A 16,443-nucleotide genomic window follows, 5' to 3' on the forward strand; every position below is an offset into this window, starting at 1 on the left:
TTTTATTTTTTAATATTTAATTTTTCAATAAAATTATTTTAATCAAATTGCAAAAAAAAAAAACTTTTTAAACACATTTCTTCGGTCTCTTCTTCCTCCTTTAAGAAAGGCTTGATTTTATTATTATTACTATTATTATTATTATTATTGTTATTATTATTATTATTTGATGATAAATAATTTATAAATTTAAAATCAATTTCAAATTTTATAACACCATGTATCTAACATTTGAAAAGAATTTTTATAAATCAAGTGAAATGATCGGATAATATCATTTTTTTACATATCTACTTACCCAGAGATTAATTTTTAAATTATACTTTAATTTCTACATATAAACCTTATGATTTTCTACATAATATTTTTGTAAAATAAATATTTCTAATATCTCTAAATCATATCATATTTATTAGATATATATAAATCTGAACAATTTGAGGGTTAATTTCTAGTTAGGCATAAATATATTTTTCATATCTAAAAAATAAGTCGTTTTCATATTACTACCTCAAATTTATTTTTGGTCAGTTATGTACCTGAAAAAATATGTTTCAATGTATTACCTACCATTAGTCCCATTCTATTATGTAATGACGTGACAAATAGAGTGTCACGTCATCAAGCCTAATCACTAACATGCCACTGTCATGTCATGTCATCTCCTTCTTTCCCTTCTCCAACGAAAACAACCACCATTGGGCCATTAACAGAAAACAACCTCTTCTCATTCTTCTCCTTCTCCAATAGAAAACAACCCCACGTCACCACTGTCATCCAACCCAGTGCCACCAACACTGACTGTGTTGTCGACTGCCAATGCTGCTTCTGGATCGACCTCTACGCTGGCCCCGTCAACTACGGCCTAGCGATCTCCAACAACAGACTCATCCCCCGTGGCAAGTTCCACCCACTCACCATGCTCCATATTCATCCGAAGTCCAATAAGGCCTTCGTTGCTGACCCCACCTCCCTTGTCCAGAGCGCCTACCACTTGCCCCTTCCCTTCGAATCCCCATGCCCTTTGAGAATTCACTCATGATTCAATTAATTCATATATCCATAGCGGGAATGATACCGATGATTTGGCTAGTTTAGATTGGAAATCAATCGAGAAGAGCTTCGGGTTCAAGAGTAAGAGCAATGGATTGCTTTTAGGAGATCAGAGTTTGAGCTTTATGCAGCATGAGATTAGATATTCAGAGTGTTCGATTTGCTCATTCGCAATCTCCTGTCGACTACTAGGTCGACAATGGTGGCGCTGGGTTGGACAGCAATGGTTGGACGACGGTGGTGATGGTTTTCGTTGGAGAAGGGGAAGACAAAGTAATGACGTGTTAATGATTAAACTTGATGACGTGACACTCCATCTACCACGTCATCACTTGATAGAATAAGACTAACGACAGGTAATACGTTGAAACATTAAAAAAAATTAGGTACATAATTAACCAAAAGTGAATTTGAAATAATAATTTGAAAACGGCTTATTTTTCAAGTATGAAAAACATATTTAAACCTTTTGGTTATTCATAAATTGGGGACCATTAGTTAAAAATATCTTCTATAGTGATTATTTTAGTATTGGAACCGTCACATTTCAACTAAAGTTAGCCTCTAGCCACGGGTCTATTTCCATTTTCACTAATTACTGTTGGTCATCACCATTAGCTTTGAATAAATGGAATTTTTTCCAGCACTGATCACATATTTTAATCACAGGTGTCTTTATAGTAAGACTACAAGAACATGCCATGAAATATGAAGACAAGTAGTTGTAGACAACAGTAGGATCAAATGCACTTTCCGTCTAAGATTTTTAAAACTTTGATAGTAACTTTACTATGACAATATGTATAGCAAGAACTAAGTGAATATCCATAGCAAGGGAATAATTAGGATGGCAAGGCCACATGTTATGGTTGTCCCTCACCCAGTACAATGGGTATGTGATTCCTCTAATAGAGCTTTTCCCTAATTTTAGTCAATCAAGATGTCAAAATAATTTTTGTGAAATCATCTGAAGCAGTGTTGGAAGGTTACGCAAGAGAAAGTTAAGGAGCTAATCGAATGCGTAAATAGATCAGAAAGTGAGAAGATTACATGTGTCCTTGCTTATCAGAGCATTGGATGGGCAGTTAAGATTTCAGAGAAAAAGAGAATTAGAAGGGCAGCCTTCTGTCCTGCATCAGCAGCACAGTTGGTATTGGGATCTAGCATCCCAAAGATGATTGATACTGCATCATAGACAATGATGGTGAGTTCATTCTTCACTAATTCTCCATAGCGCACCATACAACAAAATATTTGTTTCAGGGTAGTTAGTTAGTATTACATGAATAGTAGGAGGAAAGCAATTTGAGCATTCCATGGACTCAACCGAGATCTAAACCACAGACAGGCAAAAGCAAACCTCCAACAAGATGCCACAGCACTATGCTTTATGATGGAGGATTACTGTAGAGTATTTTAGCAATATGAATGCTAAAACAATCCAAATGAACAAACTGTACAACACAAATAAGTAAAATATTGAAGATTTGCATGCACAATGAGTAGCAAAATATGAATAATTTCAAATGCTTACATCCATAGCCGTTAGCAACACAAAATAAGACTTTGTTCACAACTGATAAAACACTTGGCAGTTGTGCCTAGGACAAAATTGGCCAAAAAACTTGACCCGTTCTCTACATATAATAAATATCTGCCCCTATCCCACCATCACAAAAGACAGCCATAATATGAACGAAGTTTACCCTATTGTACAGGAATTTCTGAAGAAATGCAAAGTTTTGAGTCTGCTCCACCACTGATAACACTGTTACTTTTCCACCAATCAGCAGACAATACCTGAGTTAAATAAATGACAATTCTATTAACGACAATTTTGGCTCTTCTTGAGGATTAAAGAAAGATGTCAGTTGTGGAGAGGTATTTTTGTTATGCTAAAACATGGAAAAAAAGTTGTATACCTTATCACTGTGCGATTCAATGACTGAAAGAGGCCACTGCAACATTAATGGAGAAAATTATCAGAAAAGGCCCAAAGATGGATATATAATCGCGTAAGGAGTAAAAATTTCTTGGCAGAATAAAGATATATTACCGCAGTTCTCAGATCCCACAACATAACTTTCCCGTCATAGGATGCAGAAAGTAAATGAAACCAAGACTGATCATGCCATTTGCAAGCCGAAACCCAGGACATATGAGAAGAAAACTGAAAAACAGGAGCAGAAGTGCCTGCAGGAAAAAATAAACGCTTTATAAGATACTATCATGCATGTGATTGACTATGGAGGTGAGAGAAAATGATAATTAGCTTTGTTTAACAGACCTGGTTTACGAGGATCCCAAATCCTAATGACAGGATCAGAACCACCAGCAGCTATCAGAGTAGAACCTTCCCCACCAATATCAAGGCAGTTGAGAACCTTCCCACAGAACTGTACATGGAAGACAATCTAATCTAAAATTCTGACTTTTTTAATTGAGTTTCTCTTCTCCTTCAGATTGTCAAACATTCATTTTCAACAATAATTTTGTATAGAAAATAATTTAGAACAATAAATGAACAAAATAGATAACCAGAAAACATCGCATTCATCAATCAGAGTTATGCCCATGTCAGGGTTCCACTTCCTCCAGCACAGTAAGCACTAAAAATTATTTGTTAGATGAAAAAATATTGCAGTTGATTCAACACACTTATTCTAAACTAAGTATAACCAAGGGCCAAAGCCAAGATTGCTTCATAACAAGACAATAAACTATTTGAGCCATGTAAAAATATCATACAACAACAACAACAACGCCTTATCCCACTAGGTGGGGTCGGCTACATGGATCAACTTCCGCCATAATGTTCTATCAAGTACCATACTTCTATCCAAATCATTAAGTTCGAGATCCTTTTTTATAACCTCTCTTATAGTCTTTTTGGGTCTTCCTCTGTCTCGAATTATTTGTCTTCTCTCCATCTGGTCTACTCTCCTCACTACAGAGTCTACCGGTCTTCTCTCTACATGCCCAAACCACCTAAGTCTATTTTCCACCATCTTCTCTACAATAGGCGCTACTCCAACCCTCTCTCTAATAGCTTCGTTTCTAATTTTATCCTGTCGAGTCTTACCACACATCCACCGCAACATCCTCATCTCCGCTACACCTACTTTATTCTCATGTTGGCTCTTGACCGCCCAACATTCTGTTCCGTACAAAATCGCCGGTCTTACCGCAGTCCGATAAAATTTTCCCTTTAGCTTGATCGGTACCTTTGCATCACATAACACCCCCGATGCTTTTCTCCATTTCATCCATCCTGCTTGAATGCGATGATTCACATCCCCTTCAATTTCCCCATCATCCTGTATTACAGACCCAAGATATTTAAACCGTGTGACTTGAGGGATAATATGGTCTCCTATTTTCACCTCTGAGTTAGAAACCCTCCTTCTTTTGTTGAACTTACATTCCATATACTCCGATTTGCTTCTGCTTAGGCGAAAGCCATGTGTTTCTAGAGCTCGTCTCCAAGTTTCCAACCTCTCATTCAACTCCTCCCTCGACTCTCCAAAGAGGACTATGTCATCTGCAAAAAGCATGCATCTCGGCGCTATCTCTTGGATTTGTTCCGTGAGGACATCCAGAATTAAGGTAAAAAGGTAGGGGCTAAGGGTTGACCCTTGATGTAAACCAATTGTGATGGGAAAATCGTCTGACTCTCCACCCTGTGTCCTAACACTAGTCGATACCCTATCATACATATCTTGGATAGCTCGAATATATGCAACCCTAACCCCTTTCTTCTCTAGAGCTTTCCACAAAATCTCTCTAGACACTCTATCATACGCTTTCTCCAAGTCAATAAAAATCAAGTGCAAGTCTTGTTGGGCCATGCGATATTGCTCCATCACCCGCCGTAATAAATAAATCGCTTCCATGGTCGACCTTCCCGGCATGAAACCAAATTGATTCTCAGCGCTTCCATGGTCGCTTCCATGTAAAAATATCATAATGAGGAAAAAAAAAGTTGAAGAACTAGCACACACTAATTTATAGATTAGACAAAACCTTATCTAGAGAAACAAATAAGTTAAACATCGCTACAACGACATTAAGAAACAACCAATTTTAGCTGCCTGACTACCCACAAATAGTTAATCAATGGCAGAGCATCAAAGGGTAAGATGTCACAGCTTGACCTAAAGACAAAAATTAACAGTTTAACACTTCAAATGAGTACAATTTTAAGGTAGAGAAGAGAGAGCATCAATTTTCAACTTACTAAATCTGTCAAGTTTTTTCCTGTCTCAACATCCCATTTCCTAATAGAATGATCCCAAGATGCAGAATAAATTGACTCCCGTTGTGGCCAAACCACAGCAGACACACACTGTGTATGGCCCACAAGGGTAGTAAAAGCCTCTCCCTACAATACAGATAAATATTAATGAAAACTTATTTGTCAATGAAAACAAAAGATTGGTACATCAAACAGAAAAGAAACGCCAATTCAGGGGAAAATAGTAACAAAATCTACAAGGTTCATTTAACAATTTTACAGGTCTACAATTATATTAGAAGAATTTTTAACTTGTCTCAGAATTAGATGCTCAAATTTCTTCTAGAATAGTTTCAAAAACATCCTCCTCCATGACCTCTGGCGCCAGCATAAACTGTAACCTTGATACTTCACATTCAACCGGTAGAAAATACATACAGAAAGTCAGCAACAACCTTAATTTTTTACTATTCCAAGATCAATTACATGTCAGAGAAGGACGTGTAAAATGCCATCTATGACCATCCCTTGGAAGTGAACAAAATTCTAAATACAAAATGTTTGGAAGAAATATATGTGACTACATAAAATTCCAATTTCAACTGCACAAGAAGATAAATAAAAAATAAGGTGTAATGAAAATCTACAAACCTCTAGTTGGGACTCCTCAACTTGAGCTCCAATTTTTCTCTTTTTAGACACTAGGTCATCTTCCGCATTAAAGTCATTAGTTTGCCATAGATTGATGGTGCAATCCCAAGAAGCTGAACAAACCTATGAAACACAATAGAAGAAGACTAATGCTACACACTACTATTACTCTGCTCATAAATCAAGGAGAAAAAAAATGGAGAAGTTAAAAATAGAAAAGCAATACGAACCATCTCTCCAGCAGTCTGCACTGCAACACACTGTACAGAAGACTTATGACCACGCAAGATTTTGTAAGCCCTAACCCTCATAGGATTGTTTACATGATCCCCAGCATTGAGCTTTAACACAAATGGGAAAACATAACATAGTAAGCATAAGCACAGCATAAGGAAATGTATCTCAACAGCTTTTATTTACCTTCCATAGCCTCAATGTCCTGTCTTTCGAAGCAGTAGCTACTGTAACAGTTTCCTCACCTGAATGCAGTACAAATCTTGATATCTTGGAACAATTCAATAACAATAATATGCAACTATATTATGGAACAATATAACATATGGATTACACAAAGAAAGGACCACAAATGTTTGCAACAAGCTTTTCCCAAATCCCAACCAAAAAACCCAAATATGTCGTTTTCTATGCACATACACACGTATAGTTTTGCATTTTAATTGAATCTTACAATATGTGTTACAATCCTACAACCCCCCCCCCCCCCCCTCCCCTGCAGGATTCAGTTTCAATGCTGAAAAATTCAATCTTGACAACCTTGCTCTGTTGCACATATAATATAAGCATAGTCACTAGCAGAGACAAGACATATTTTATCTTGTGGTATAAATGTAAGTGCTTTTAAGGAAATTAAAGCATTGAAATACTAACTAATATCAAATAAAACATAATCATCCCAATCCTATATAGGAATAGGGAAAGAACAAAATGTTAAGGGTCCATTTGATTATTCTTTTCAAAAAATTCTAGTTTTTAAAATTAAAAATTAAAAATCTTGTTTGAGTGATGAGTTTTATAAAACTGTTTTTTAAAACTACCTCCTATTTTAGTTTTTAAAGTAAAAAAACAAAAACAGCTTTAAGATGTTTTGCTTTTCAGTTTTCGTTTTTTGCTTTAAAATCTACAAAACACACGGATAAGTGGAGAATTTACAGTTTTCGTTAATGGCCTTTATTTAAATATCTTCTCTTTATCATTTCTGAAACTTTTGTTGTCTTGCAAGCATGTAAGCATTTTTCGGGATATGATTATCACACTTGCCCACGATGTTATGTTGGTGCCCTGCTAATTATGTTAATGGGTGGCTTAATTGCCTATTAATATGACAAATATTGCTTGAGTGAGTGACCCTCACTCAGCTGAAGCTTCTTATATTATCATACAAAAGCCAAACAGTATATAGGTATATAGAGAGGTGTAGACTAAGCATCTTATCAAATGGCTAAAGCAGAGAAAAAGATACGAAAGGACTGACTATTACAAGACATATACTAATATATAATACATATACTAATTTAACAGTTTGTTTACACTTTAATTATTAACAAAATCTTATCATTGTTTGGAGTAAAACTTATTCCAATATTTTGTGATTAAATTAAAAAATAATTTGTCGACATCACCCCTCAAGCAGATTTTCCTAGGGAACCCTTTTTATTTAATCAAAATTGAAATTAAACTAACATTAATTTGTATAAGTTCAGAATGCAAGCCTTTTTGAAAAGAATGCTTGAGTGAGTAACTTTCACCCAGCAGATTACAACCTTTGTTACTTTATATAAGAAAGAAATGGTGGTATTTTTTAGTCCTTGCATTTAGTAAAAGACAATGCTACTTTAATCTTTAAAAACGTGTGATTTTAATCCTTGATGGGAACTAAAACATATTTAAATATATATCTAAGTTTTTCAATAAATTTAAAAATCATAAAACAATAATACTATCAAATGAGTTTTCTGTTTTCTATTTTTTTAGTTATCAAAACATGTTTTGAAAACAATTTTAACAAGTTTTTTTTATTTACTATTTCTAAAACAGATTTCAATTCAAAATTACCAAAACAGATTTCGTTTTAAGTCTCTTCTCATAAATAATTTCTTAAATTTGTTTTACAAAACAGATTTTGAAGTCATAAACTGAGAAGAGGGGAAAGAGAAAACCCTAAACAGCTAATTTAATAGAATGACTTTGATCTTGATAGCCAAGGCAAAACAGCCATAAGATTTCGTATACTGTTAGATACAAAATTTTATCATTTTCTCATCAGAAATAAATTACATATTACCATAAAATTGACAACTGGCAATCAGAAAAATAAACAGAATAAAGTTGGCAGTATGTAGGAGAATATACTTGTCTCTATACCTTTTGGATTGATGATACTAACGGAAGTGATTGCGTCACTATGTCCCTCCAATATATGGGTACATAATCCAGCACCTTTCCATACCCTAAAATACAATTTAATCATATTGTGGTCGAAGCTCAGTAGATGAAGAAAGTAATCAAATGATAATATTAATCAATAATAAAATATGCCAATAATTCTAAAAGAACAAAACTGTGCAAGATTATTACCTCCCTAAACCATCATAACATCCGGTCAAAAAGAACCTGCAGAAATAGTAACACTTGACTTTAAATTCTTTGTGAAAGGGCAATAGGGCATACAGGTACAAAAATCATTCAACTTACTAAAATAGAACCAAAATTATTACTACCTCTGGTCTTATATATAAGAAACAAAAGGCAACCTTTTCTTGGTCCTAATTATAAGAAACATATGATAACTTTATTGCTAAATTTCCTTTTTACCCCTAATGATTACCTTCATTTTCCCATAAAAGTGGTGTCTTTATTGAGCTATCAACAAAACAAGGTAAGCTCATTGGTTGAAAAATTATCTTAGAAAAGTAACCATGGGTAGTCATGGAATAAAACTAAAATTTGTGACAAAGTAACCAATCTAACTACTTTTATTGGTGTTTCTTATATATAGGACCAGAGGTAGTATATTTTAGCCAATGAAAATTACACAAAGTCATGGGTTAAACAAACATAAAGGCTTTTACAATTACTCTCATTCATCCAATGGCCAAAACATTAATTAAAGAACCTATTCACAAAGAGGGTTAGGTTGTGTTCTTTGGCTACTGCTATCAACCACAATGCAAAAATGAACCTCAAGCAGTGAATATCTGATAGTGTGATGTACTCAAACCCTACATTATCAAAAGTTTACACCAATAAGCAATCACTCTTGCCATCATCACCATGCACCAAATATGATTAAAAAATCAAGGGAAGCCAATAAAAACCAATCACACTAACATAAATTCAACCTTCCAACCTCAGTAAAATCTTTCACAAACAATGGTAAAACAAAAGGAGTTTCTCATACAAATTTTGGCATATCACCAGTTGCTAGCATTAATAAACATAAGAGTTAATAGAGAACACATTAACACGGACTAGGATCATTATGGAAAAATTGAATTACTACAAGTCTTTAAGAAAATTTTCCATCAAACTATTACACATTTGCAAGCTTACCGAGAAGAAGAACCATCAACAGCACTAACCCAATCATCATGTAGAGAAGGGTCCTCCTCCTTCCGCGGAGCGACAGCCCTTGCGTACTCAATTTCCAATATCCTTTCCTATAATTGATTATTCAAAACTGTTAGCTATAATCCTATGACATCATAGCAAGTAGTAACAATGGTTTGTTTCCTATGTTAAAAAATAAAGATTAAAGAAATTGATAAGTTATTGTTTGTATACCCAATTTCAATCCCTGGAATTTCAACAACTTCCTTGTAAGTGACTAAATGGCATAAGGTTGTAGATTATTCGGTTTCACATGATTGAAACCTCAAACTTTGTTTAGTGTAAGATCTGTGTTGAATTCACATAAGTACAGAATGTTCATGATGAGTATCATCTTTCAATGTCTTGTAGAAAAATTGATGAAGTGTTGAATTATTGAATACACTCATAGGAACCAATTATCTTAAAAAGTCAACTTAGCAATTGATCCAAGTCCAACTGAGTCAAAGTCAATCAATACATGGCAATTGTCACCTACCACTGTTACAGTCATATTGTACTGACAACCTGAACTATCCCCTTTTCAGCAACAAGAATACTACAGCCGCAACTTCCTTCACAACCACCCCCCATTCCACTGCATCATCCCATTTGACACTATCACCATAACAAGTAGCATTTATTTGCTTCACTGATATACACACATTGATGCTGTCAAAGCAAACCCTTAACAAAAGAGAATGCAAAAAATAAAATGAATCACTGGAATGCAAGAGACAAATCAAGCACTCCTAGTCCTACTTATCTAAACAACTAGTTCCCAAAGCTAAACCCCATTCCATGAAACTTCGTTCCAAACACCTCCATAAAAAAAATACATTCTCTTACAGTACATACATAAAATCAATTTGTAGTTTCACTTTTCTGTCATACAGACTTTATCAAACAACAACAGATATAGTGAAAACAGGAATTGTAATAATCGTTTTAAAATGATTACCGCAGAGATTCCCTTGGCCAAAAGAAACTGCTCGAGCGACATCCGGACGAACTCACCATCGATTAAAAAATCAAACGGCTCCGGCTGATGATCAGCGTCTGCAAAAATCAACCAGCAACAATATTAACCAAAACTCATCAATCATCTAAAATTAACCAAATTAGAAAATAAGAAATTGAAATTACCGTTGGATTGAAGGAGTGCGTTGACGAGTGAGGAGAGGCCAAATCGAGCGAGGTCGGCGGGGATGGCGATGGCGGTGGTCGGAACTTTGTACGGCTCGCCTAACTTCGTCACGAAGCGCACTTGGACCCTCCTCGCGCTTCCTTCACCACTCTCTTCGTTCATATTCATCTTTGCTTCCTTTTACTACTCTCTTTCTTCTGCGAGGTGAAGGTGAAAACGAAGTGCGAGAGACGAAGACGCTAATCGAAGAGGAAGAAGAAGCTAGGGTTTAACGGTTCTCAACCTGCTAGTTCAGTTGCCATGGGTTTTAGAATTTAGATCAAATTACCCTAATACCCCTGAGTTTTTTTCTTTTCAAATATTAAAGGGAATTGGTGTCATATTTGTAAGCATTAAAAAGTGTTTGTGGAGAAATAAAAAAATATATATATGCGCAATTCAAAAAAAAAAAAAGGTGAGAGGCGTAGTATAGTTTGCTCTAAAATTTAGTCAATCCTTTGTTAGGCATTGTGAATGTGAATAGGAATCGATGGTGATAAATTCATCTAATCCAATAAAAAAATATTTAATAAATTAAAAATTACATGAATAAAAAATTGAATACTTTTATTAGATTGAATTTTAAAATTGATTTTTAAAAGTTGATCTATTCTAATTCAAACTGAATTTTTTTTCTACAATAATCACGTTGAAGTTTGCACTTATAACATTATATATTCTACTTCAATTCTCTGCCATTAAGTTATTTTTAATGAGTAATTTAAAATAAACTTATTTTTATTTATAAATTTATTACACAACTCATATTTACATTTTTGTTTCTTATATATAATAAAAAATATATTTAATTAAATATTTTTCGTAACTATTTAATTAAAAGTATATAAATGTAAGAATTAAATATATATTCTTTTCTTGAACTTTTTAGGAAATTAATTTAATCTCTAAATAAATTTTTACTAGTCTTAGTCCGTCAACTTTTTTCTGTTAATGATTTTAGTCTTTTGATGATAAATGTCCCAACTAATGTTCAAACAAAAAAAATCATAAAACATGATAAAAATTGCACAATACACGGGTCACGCGAGCAACTAGAAAAAAAATTATGTTACAAGTATTCAGTTTTTTTGTGAGACTCACTTTTATGTTATTTTTCACCATGTTTATGACTTTTCTTTTATTTGACGTTGGTTGTGTTCCATAATTTTCATATAGGTAAAGCTATTTAGACAAGTCTTACAACTTGAATCAGTCAAAAAAGGGGTTCAAAATTGTGCTACAAAATTGAAAACGATCATTATTTTGAAAGGACAACAATCACTTAGATTTGAGAGAAAAACTACAAAAATAAATCTTTTAAAAGATAAAACAAAAAAGATAAGAGACATGTACCCATTTGGCAACCTCAGTCGGATGTGAGACGACCATAATCTTGGTCTTAGTCCCTTTGTGCTTTACATACTCAGGATTGTGGGATTATGTACCCCTTTGACCTTCAACTGATTGATTACCACCTCTAATCTCATGCTCGACTTTTAACTAGGTATAATCGTCAATCACGACCTGAGCTCCACGAGTATGAGAATCCTAGTACACAATCTGGGCATAACCACCCATGATATGCACTCGGAGATCTCGGGCCAACAGCTACATTCAACATGCTTGGAATTATACACGCTCATATAATTCTTGATGTTTAACCTAGAGACATCATTTGACACTTGAATGCTCTTGTATTACGTCTCATTTCTCCAAGACACGATTTAGCTACAAAACAGGACAAGAAATATATTTTAGTCTACATATTCATCAAACCTTATTTTTACTAAGAAGAGAAACGAGAAAAAGGGAAGTGTGGTGAAATCACATGTACGTAGGGGAGTATGTGAAACAAAAGGAGTGCAATGAAACAAGACAAGTGGGAGTAATGTTTGAAAGGGGAGAATATGAGGTTATTTAAGTAATTTGATGTAAAAAATAGAAAGGGAGTGCATAAACTATATTGGAAAGTGTAAACAGCAAAAGATAAATTAAGTTATTACATGCATGTTTGGTTTTCAATGAAAAAAATATTTTTTTAGGCAAAAGTAATTTTGTCAAAGAATTAGGATCCTATTTTCCTTTCATTTTAATTTGATTCGTTGAATTTGCATTGAAACAAGAGCACAACATTTTTAACTTTAATCCAAATATGCATCGTAAAGACCACTAGGCCTAATAACCAAAATTCGATAAATCAACTCCGAAGTCTTTGAGAACCTTCGGGTAAAGGATATAAATAGCGTACAAAAGCCTAAGGTACCCTCTCTCTGATTTTTTACATTTTCTATTATCTTCTTGTAGAGCGTTAGAATCTGTAACAATAGAATATGTTTCTTTTGTTTCATGCAGAATAAAATGGTATTGTTAAGCAATTTTTTATTACATACATAGTACTGATTATATTTTATAAATTATTTAATTAAGTGAAAATTAAAAGCAATGGTAACACCAAGCCAATAGGAGGATAGTTCAATAGTTAAATAATCCCCTATTTTGTCTTTCAAGTTTTGAACCTAAGTTTGAATCCTCCATGCATGTCATGTATTGATGGCAATTATATACTAGGTGTCTTTCACAACATAGTCATCAAAAGTTTATAAAAACTGTCTAATTTTAATGGTTCCACCATGGTCTAGATTATGTGATCGAGACTTTATTTATCCCCACACTCAAAGAAAAATAAATGACAAAAACATTAATAAATCATTTATAGTACAAGAATTTACCAAATCCTTAATATTCAAAAAAGAAATTGATTCTTTCTTCCTAAAGATGGCAACGGGTGGGGTGGGGACGGGTTTGATGTCCCTATTTCTGTTTGGGGACAAGCATCCCCACCTCATCCCCATCCTGATACATTGGTTTTGTTTATCAATTTGCAACAATTTTTTCTAAGAGAAATTCAAAAAAGATATGGCAAATGGTGCACAAGAAGTTCACATAATCGCTAAACAAAAAGGCATGCATCCTGTGTTAGCATTCAATCCAATATTCCTATTCTACATACAAACATCACCACAACAATATTAATTAAAACATCCCATGTTAGTGTTCGATTCAATATTCTTATTCCACATAGCAATACTGATTTGAGAATTGCTATTAAACATAATACAAATACAATAAGTGTTGCATAATTTGACACATAAAAGCTGCATAAATATTAGTATTCCAGATAAATATCAGTGCACATACTTTGGCAGTTAAAATGCCATTACAAGTTTGTAACAAGATTCATAAAGAAATAAAATAAAAGCTTGTAACAAGAGTAGAACAATTTGACCACTTATCCATATTAGATTCTTCCTAGTTCCTACAAAATGATAACACTTTCCATCATTATATGATGCAAGAGTCTCTAAATCAAATATATTCAACAGTGGAAATATAACTTAAAATGACAAGATCACACAACAACATTAAAAGGTAAACTTACCAAATAGTAACATCTATTAATTGTCCAATTGATGAGTAATGCCACTAACCATAAATTCATCTATATTAAGAAAAATGAAAAATTAGAAAGGAACAATGAAAGTGAAAATTTACAAATCTAAAATAAAGGGTACCTTCATTGTTAGATTCATTTTCACTCACTAAATTAGTTATTTCTATAATTTCTTTAGAACCTACAAATATGAAATTGAGAATTATATGTGACAATTGATAAATTAAAAACTAAAAAAGTATGATAAGATATTTAAGTAAAGAATTTAGAAGTTTACCTACATTTCTTGTGCTCCATAATTAACTTTTATCACATCAAAGCCTCTAAAGTAGTAAAATGAAGTTGACTACAATGAGAACTTAATACGTCCTTAGCAATTGCTTGTAGAGTTGGATGCTTCACTCCATTTTGTTTACACCATGTCAAGATATAAAAATCTAATGTTATTAGCAATTTTTCCTCCTCCAAGTAATGATCCAATTTTTTTTTCATAGATGAAGTTCTACTCTTTTTCTTTTTAGCCATGTACTTTTGAAAATCACTCAATCCATGAAAAACATCCTTACCCGCATGTGATGGAGAGTCACTAGCAAAGCCTTAATTCCTTTTCATTTGATATTTAGAAACCAAATCATAATAAAACTATCGAATCTTTGTAACTTGGTGATAACAATCGGGGTCATACAATTTATCAATATAATATTCAAGCTAGTCCATTTTGTATCTTGGATCTAAAACTGTAGCAACTCCTGTTATATCATGAATCACACTCCAGCGACCATCAAATTTGCTCAGCATACATTGTGTCATATTCTAAGTTACTAGATTAAGGGAGTTAACCTATTCATTTATAGCAATGTTGATCTCACAAATCCTAGAAAAATAAATGTTAGTAGTTGGGTATTTGGTGCCATAAATGATTTATGTAATATCATTAAACACTTTTAACCTGCTACAAACATCCTTTGCAAATTCACATTGCAAATTAGTGGGCAAACAAGAGAATTGAGCATCACGTTGCTTTAATCGACCAAAGACATCCTTATAAGTTATTGCAATATCAAGCATCTTGAAAGTTGCATTCCATCATGTTGGACAATCTAAACATAACTTTTTTGTGTAAGGAGTTCGCAATTGCTTAGCAGTCTCCTCAAAATTTTCCACCTTCTTAGGTGTTGCGGTATAATGTGCTATATTATCTAGAATATTTTCCACCTCATCTTTCAAAACTCCGAACCCCTTTTTCACTATCAAATTTAGGATATGCACACAACAATGCATATGAAGCAAAGACCCTTCCTTGATTAAAGTGTTTAACTGCAGCTTATCCTTAATCTTATCAATCATGCAAATATTTGTACTACAATTATCTAGGGTAATGGTGGACAATTTGGCATCAATATTCCAATCCCACAAATAGTTAACTAAAGCAATGTAAAGTCTATCAGCTGTGTGAGGTGCATGAACATAAATGAACTTAATACATAATAAAATTAACATTTGTAAAGATAAAAAAGATATACAACACAAGATATATATGAAACACTATAAATTAAAAATGTTTCTACCTCAAAATGTAACTTTGTAAAGTTCAAGAGCTATCAATGAAATGAGTCGTGACAACCATATACCTTTTTTTTTGTTTCTTTCTATCCATATATCTAATGTAATTGCCACTCTTCCTTCCTTTGTATCTAACATCTTCATGACCATTTGTTCTTCATCTTGATAGACATTGAATATCTCTTTCTTCAAAGTGTTCCACGAAGGAACTTCAAACAATGGTTGAAGTAAATCCAAAAGTCTCCTAAACCCAACATGGTCCATTATTGAAAGTGGATATTCATGCATGATAATCGCACATACAAGTACCCTTATTGCCTCTTCTTGACTAAAACTTCCACAAGTCAATTCCTTTTTACCATGTGCAAACATAGGAATAAGGATTGTCTGCCCCTTCTTCCTTCTCATTTGTAATTTTTGTACCTGACATGTATTCACATGGTGGTACAAGTGCTTTGTTTCATTCTTTGATTCTCCTCAAATTAATTTCTTGCAATATCTACATTGGGCCTCTTCCTTTCCTTCAACTTTAGTTTTATCAAAATACTTCCACACAACACTTTTCAACTTCCCTGTTTGTGTTGTTGACTCTCCATTATCTGTTGTATCCATAGTAGGTGTTTGCATAGATTCATTCATGGGTCCTTAACCCATCTCAGTGATTCATTCATTTGCGGATCTCGTGGAGTGGGTTGTTGT

General features: G+C 33.6%; 1 protein-coding gene across 2 annotated transcripts; it reads right to left on the bottom strand.

Moving 5' to 3' along the window:
* Positions 1-2,545: 2,545 nt before the first annotated feature.
* Positions 2,546-11,004, bottom strand: LOC100818682 (ribosome biogenesis protein WDR12 homolog). Of its 2 annotated transcripts, XM_003516796.5 has the most exons (13): positions 10,691-11,004; positions 10,506-10,603; positions 9,509-9,615; positions 8,534-8,569; positions 8,321-8,406; positions 6,359-6,417; positions 6,169-6,279; positions 5,939-6,061; positions 5,291-5,434; positions 3,341-3,449; positions 3,110-3,246; positions 2,976-3,011; positions 2,546-2,853 (listed from the first exon to the last, which is right to left on the bottom strand). In XM_003516796.5, the coding sequence occupies exons 1-13, from the start codon at positions 10,857-10,859 to the stop codon at positions 2,761-2,763; spliced, it is 1,308 nt and encodes a 435-aa protein (XP_003516844.1). In that variant the 5' UTR covers positions 10,860-11,004; the 3' UTR covers positions 2,546-2,760. The 2 variants fall into 2 exon arrangements, with proteins under 2 accessions (XP_003516844.1, XP_014629624.1); XM_014774138.2 differs by lacking the exons at positions 10,506-10,603; positions 10,691-11,004 and adding an exon at positions 10,044-10,208.
* Between the last annotated feature and the right edge of the window lie 5,439 nt (positions 11,005-16,443).

The sequence above is a fragment of the Glycine max genome, chromosome 1 (assembly GCF_000004515.6).
Source record: "Glycine max cultivar Williams 82 chromosome 1, Glycine_max_v4.0, whole genome shotgun sequence".
Lineage (NCBI taxonomy): Eukaryota > Viridiplantae > Streptophyta > Magnoliopsida > Fabales > Fabaceae > Glycine > Glycine max.